General features: G+C 41.8%; 1 protein-coding gene across 4 annotated transcripts in view; it reads right to left on the reverse strand.

The window, feature by feature from the left end:
- Nucleotides 1–2,810: 2,810 nt before the first annotated feature.
- The window catches only part of LOC106576727 (zinc finger protein 318), a 27,273-nt gene continuing 24,083 nt past the window's right edge, over nucleotides 2,811–6,000 (reverse strand). The window contains exons 10-12 of one of the 4 annotated variants that reach the window (XR_001321990.2): nucleotides 3,259–6,000; nucleotides 3,109–3,145; nucleotides 2,811–3,022 (exon numbers count right to left, since the gene is read on the reverse strand). The exon at nucleotides 3,259–6,000 is cut by the window's right edge and continues 76 nt beyond it. Coding sequence is in view for 1 of the 4 variants with exons in the window: in XM_014154076.2 (XP_014009551.2) it covers nucleotides 3,548–6,000 (2,453 nt within the window). In the remaining 3 variants the exon portion in view is untranslated. The other 3 variants (XR_001321989.2, XR_001321988.2, XM_014154076.2) reach the window with 3 other exon arrangements.

Here is a 6,000-nt window from a genome sequence, read left to right on the forward strand (position 1 = left end):
ACCACCTGCTGGACATGATCCATAACTTCCTTAGGGGCTAAAGAGGAATCCCATCTCTGTGCATGCATGCCAAAACACATTTGTAAAAACACACGTTGGTAAGCATGTTATTGGCAATGATCTGCATACTCTTTTCATACATTACATTATCAATACGGACAATGAGCTTCCCTTCAAAATAATTTATTTGGCAAATGAAATTACATCGGTTGAGGAAGGTTTTAAACACATACAATAGCAAATAAGCCAAACAGTTTAGGCCATGCTCCAAAGATCTTACAGTGAGCAATATATATATATGGTACCAGTGGCGATAGCGTATTAACCACAGTCAGTGTAATACATGAATAGAAATGAGCATTTCAGTACAGCTGAATAATTATTCAGTGACAGAGTAATGAATGTTATGAGACAGAGAACAGCAATATCCTATGACAGACTGCCCCTGGTTTAACATACATAACAAGTACATCAATTCCCCTGATGCATAGATTGTGTTGCCTTATTCCATCCACATTTCACTGAACATTCACAGGCAAATAATATCTTCATTGTTTAGAGTGGCCTTACCTTTATCTGAAGAGAAGTCTGATCTCCCAGCAGGCATTGTTGAACATAACATTATGCAGAAACTTCAGATATGGTCTTCGCCATACCTTTGATCTCAAGTCCAATCACTTGCGCTCAGAATTCTATAATTAATTCTTAAAGTAATGTTGTTTAACGATGAGCCAAAAGCCTTATTCATGCTGCCCTCAGCTTTGCCATACTACTCATACACAGGTAAGTGACAAAAAACATTTAGTTCATCCACACAATTAGAAAGAACACCTATGTACATACATAAATACATATAATAACATTGTTCTATTCCTTTCAGAATTGCTGGAACTGAGCTTTTTCCTTCAGAATTCCTTTCGACTGCAATGGGCATACCCTGGGTTGGGGAGTAACGGATTACACATCATTTTGTAATCCCTTACATGTAAGGGATTACAAAAACGGTAACTGTAATCCGTTACCAGCAAAAAAATATTGTAATCGGAGTACAGATACTTTTGAAAAACTAGATGATTACTTTAAAATTCAGAAAGGATGTTTGCGAAAAAAAATCTTTGACACTTCTGTTTTCTCAATGACATTCAAATCAGCATTGAAAAAAAAGGCACACATTTAAATTTGTTCCACCTGAGCGAGTCTGACCATCTATGTTGACAAACCAAATGTGTTTAATGGATCGCGGGAAAAGGCTTTTGTAGGCTACAGTCCATGCTATGTCTTCCAATGGTGCGACTGCTGTCGGCATCCAAAGATGATCCAACTTGAATAAACGCTTGGAGTTAAAGATAACAGCAGTGGTGTAGTCTACGGCGATACGGATATCAGTTATTATTGATATCTACATAGCACATTGATGTGAATCACACTGCTGCTCTCTCATTTAGCTATTTGCGGATTTTGGTTGTTGTGGATGGCTGTTCACAAATCTAAATGTGTATTTGAAACCAATAGTTGAATTCAAGATGTTTAAGCTGCCTATCAATCATTGTTTTTGAAACCAGCAGACAGCCAGTGAAAATTACGCTATTGAAACAGCTCCGAAGTGTGGATCCCAGCCTATGGAATAAAAGTGGTGCTTTTATTGCCCAATCTAATGCATGCTGAAAAAAATAAATAAATCCATAGGCCTAATCGACACACGCTAAAATTTGCACACTTTTGATTGCCCCTTTAAGTCTTTCTGTAGTTGCTACATACACACACACACAAATATATACATACATGCACATATACACACACATTGATTCTTGAAGAATATAACTTAGAAATGCCTCATGACCTTAGTTCAACTGTCACACTCCATGAGAACCCAAAATATAAGCTTGTTTTACTCCAATGTGTGTAAATATTGTAATGTAAACAAACACTGTATAGCCTCATAACATGGTTTAAAAAATGTATATCAAGGATGGTCAGTCCTTGCATCCATAGCTGTCTATTTATCGGAGTGGTTACATTTCTCCAGGCCCATCCTTCAGCTTTTTACCAGAGGCAGGGTAACTGTTTTGTTATTGTTTCATCTGTTGATTTGCCCTTTGATATCGTGATAATATGCAGCTGTTTAAAGTGTCACCAACAAATAGGCAAACAGGCCTTAAGCAAATGTAGCATATGACATTCACTTTTCAAATGTAAATAGCACTTTTCAGTAGTGCTGAAAGTATGCCATTCCACGAGCGCAGCATTTATTTTTCAACTCGAATCAATGAGCCCAATCAGTCCTCCATGACAACAAAATCATAAACAGAGTAGGGCTGGCTAATAAGTCCTTAGTTTTGGGGTTATCCTCAGGTAAGACAATTAGGCTAATCTATACTTCCCTATTTCCAAGTCCTATTCTTGACTGGAATTCGGATAGATTTTGCCTTTTAATGTGAAGATATAATTTAATTGTATTATTATATGTAGTATAAGGCGATGGGTTAGAAGAAGCCTACATAACCAACCCATAAAGAAAAATGTTACATCCATATATGGCCAACTATGTAAACTTTAACATTGATTGATGCTTCAATAGATGTTGTTCAATTGGTAACAAACATTGTCTTCTTCTAATGCCGCTTAAGGGGAAAGTAATCTAAAAGTAACCGAATGTAATCAGATTACATTACTGATTACGATTTGGGACAGGTAACTAGTAACTAACGGATTACATTTAGAAAATAACCTACCCAACCCTGGGCATACCATAATGATGTTTTATGTTTCCAATGTCTGATTACAAGGTCTGAGAAATAATAGAGAAAATGTTGTGGTCACTGAAATTTATTTGAACTCTACTTTAGCAACAACAGGTAAAGGACAACCATTTTTATTTTTATTTTTTAATTTTCACTAACTAACACAGAATAACATTGAGCATAGTAAAGTCAGTGAACAAATGAAAAGTAAAAAAAAAAAGCAACAATTCCAAGGTTATGTTCATAAGTATCTATATCCACATCTTCTTTTCTGGAGGGTGCTGTAAAGAGTGACAGATATTACATGGTGTAATTGTCAAAGAAAGCCATGTTCAGATATCTTTTGGTCCATGCTGCACTACCTTACCAAATTCTGTTTTCTTCTTAAACGTGAGTTCTTGTTCCTGTATTAAAATACCTTTCAATCACTTAAAGAGAAAAGAACACATTTCTTAAGAGTCTGAAGGTGGATATACCAAAAACAATAGTAATCAATATGCATGTTACAGTACATTACCTTTTAAGAAGTAAAGAAAGGTTTTGCTGAACGAAGAAGTAAAATTCTCAAGTCAAAAGGCTTGAATAAGCTTCTAAAGTTCTGAAGATTCATCACTTAATATGAAAGTCAAGTCTTTTAGTGGAAGTTTCACTCCATTGAAATTCGAGCTGCCTGCTAGGGCCGTCAAGTTAACAGGGCTTAGTTTCCGAATCAGCAGTATTTGTGTGGGTTACTACTTGTTCCTGTCTAATCCCATCAACTACCTAAAAACACAAATTCCCAACGGCCTGCTGTCTAGTGGAGTCTGTTACTCAAGATTAAAATCAAAGAGGTCTAAGCCCAGCACTTCTGTTGGGAGATCCAGGGTCTCTGTTGAGATACCCAGAGAATCTGATGGGTTATCCAGTTGTACGGGGGCATCCTCAGGAGACTCTTCCTTGGGCTGCGGGTCAGACCCACTCTCAGTCTCCATTGACTCCGGAGTGTTGGTTTCAATGGTGTTACTGTTGTCAAGAGCTGGGAGCTCGGGTTGGGTTTGCTCTGTTTGTGGGGCCGTAGCCTCCAAGGCTTCGCTGTTATTTGAGTCATTCAGGGCAGCTTTGGCCTCTACGACAGCCTTAGTGGCCTGTGGGTCAAACCCACTCTCAGTCTCCATTGACTCCCGAGTGTCGGTTTCAACGGCGTTACGGTTGTCAAGAGCTGGGTGCTCGGGTTGGGTTTGCTCTGTTTGTGGGGCTGTAGCCTCCAAGGCTTCGCTGTCATTTGAGTCATTCGGTGCAGCTTTGGACTCTACCACTGCTTTAGTGGCCTGCGGGTCAAACCCACTCTCCATCTTTATTGATTCCTGAGTGTCGGTTTCAACTGTGTTACTGTTGTGAAGAGCTGGGAATTCCGGTTTGGTTTGCTCTGTTTTTGGGGCCGTAGCCTCCAAGGCTTCGCTGTTCTTTGAGTCATTCAGGGCAGCTTTGGACTCTACGACTGCTTTAGTGGCCTGCGGGTCAAACTCACTTTCAGTCTCTGACTCCTGAGTTTCAATGGTGTTACTGTTGTCAAGAGCTGGGAGCTTGGGTTGGGTTTGCTCCATTTGTGAGGCCGTAGTTGCCAAGGCTTCGCTGTTTTTTGAGTCATTTGTTTCACCTTTGGACTCTACGACTGCTTTAGTGGCTGTGCTGGTGATGGATGTGGTACTGGCTGTGGTAATGCTGCTATAGAATATGTCAAATAAATCTTGGGCTTTTGCGGCAGCTAGATTAGACTTTGGTTTTTCTGATTTGTTCATCACCTCACTTGGAGGTCTCTGCATGAAAGGAGGGGGTGTGACCATCACAGGGACATTCTGCTCACTCTCAGGGACTCCTGGTGCAGATACATCAGACTTCATGGTCATCATGGTCAGGGGAGGCAGGGGAGTCTTGAACTCGGGCATCACTGCTGAAGGAGTGGATGTGGAGGCTTGACTAAAAGACTCTGCTGTGGAAGCTTTCTTTTCGTCTGGTGTAGAAGTGGGACCTGGCTTCCCAGTACCATCTGCTGACTTTTTCAAATCCACTTCCTCACCACAGAAAGCCTTGGAAATTATGTCTGCTGCCAGTACTGGGTCATTTTTAGGCTGGTTCTGTATGACAGGCAGAGGGGTCACTCCACTGTCACCGGGTGGTCTGATAGAGAGGAAGGTGTTGAGAGGGGCCGGTTTAGCATATACCCAGGGCCCAAGTCCAGAGGGCTTTCTCAGGACCGTGGAAGGAGCAGGGAGGTTTGGGCGTATTTTCCCAGAGTTGAAGGGTACCCATGCGCTAGTTGGGGAGATGACCGTCTTCCCTGACAGTTTGATAGCAATGCTCTTGGCTGCGGCCAAAGACTTTGAAAATGCATCTGGGTCGTCATCCTCTTCAACCTCCTCCTCATCTTCCTTCAGGAACTCAACAGCCACTCTCTCAGCCTCCTTTGCAAGCTCATTTTCTAGATTTTTTTTCCAGCTGAACTTACCGAAGGCAGATGGAGTCTTTGGCTCCACTTTGGCAGTTTCTTCACTTTTCTTGCGCAGCTTTGCTCTCAATGCTGGATTAGGACCACAGAACACTTTGGGAGGGTCACTGGGTTTCTCAGGCTCAGACTGCTTTCTAGATCCTGACTTCTCCTCCCTTTGACACCCACCCTTCTCTTTCCTTGATTGTCTTTCCTCCTTTTCATTCTTAGGTTTCCCTTCCTCCCTCTCTGATCTATACCTCTCCTCCTCTTTCTTGCTACATTTGGGATAGGGCTCTTTCCACTTCCCATATCTGGACCGGTCTTCCTCTTCCTCCTGCTCATTATCCCTCCAACTAAACTTGGGTCTCTCCTCTACCCTGCTAAACCTAGGCCTGTCTTCATCCTCTCTACGGTTTTTGAGCCGCTCTTCCTCTTCCCTGTGATTTTTGAACCACTCCTCCTCTTCCCTGCGATTGTTGAACCGCTCCTCCTCATTGCCATGCTTGTATCTCTCGTCCTCCTCCTTCTTACTGTACTTGGGCCTCTCTCCTCCCTCCTTACCATATTTGTACCGCTCCTCCTCCTCTCTCTTGCGGTACAAATACCTCTCTTCTTCCTCATTTTTGCTGTACTTGACCCTCTCCACCTCATCTTCCCTTTTGTGTTTGGACTTCTCCTCCTCCTTTTCCTTGTCCTTTTTGCTGCGTTTAGGTTTCCCTTCCTCCTTCTCTTTGCTCTTTTTGGACTCTTCCTCTTCGTGTTTACGTTTAAGCTCAGAGTGCTTTTTGTCAC

This window comes from Salmo salar, chromosome ssa18 (assembly GCF_905237065.1).
Source record: "Salmo salar chromosome ssa18, Ssal_v3.1, whole genome shotgun sequence".
Taxonomy (NCBI): domain Eukaryota; kingdom Metazoa; phylum Chordata; class Actinopteri; order Salmoniformes; family Salmonidae; genus Salmo; species Salmo salar.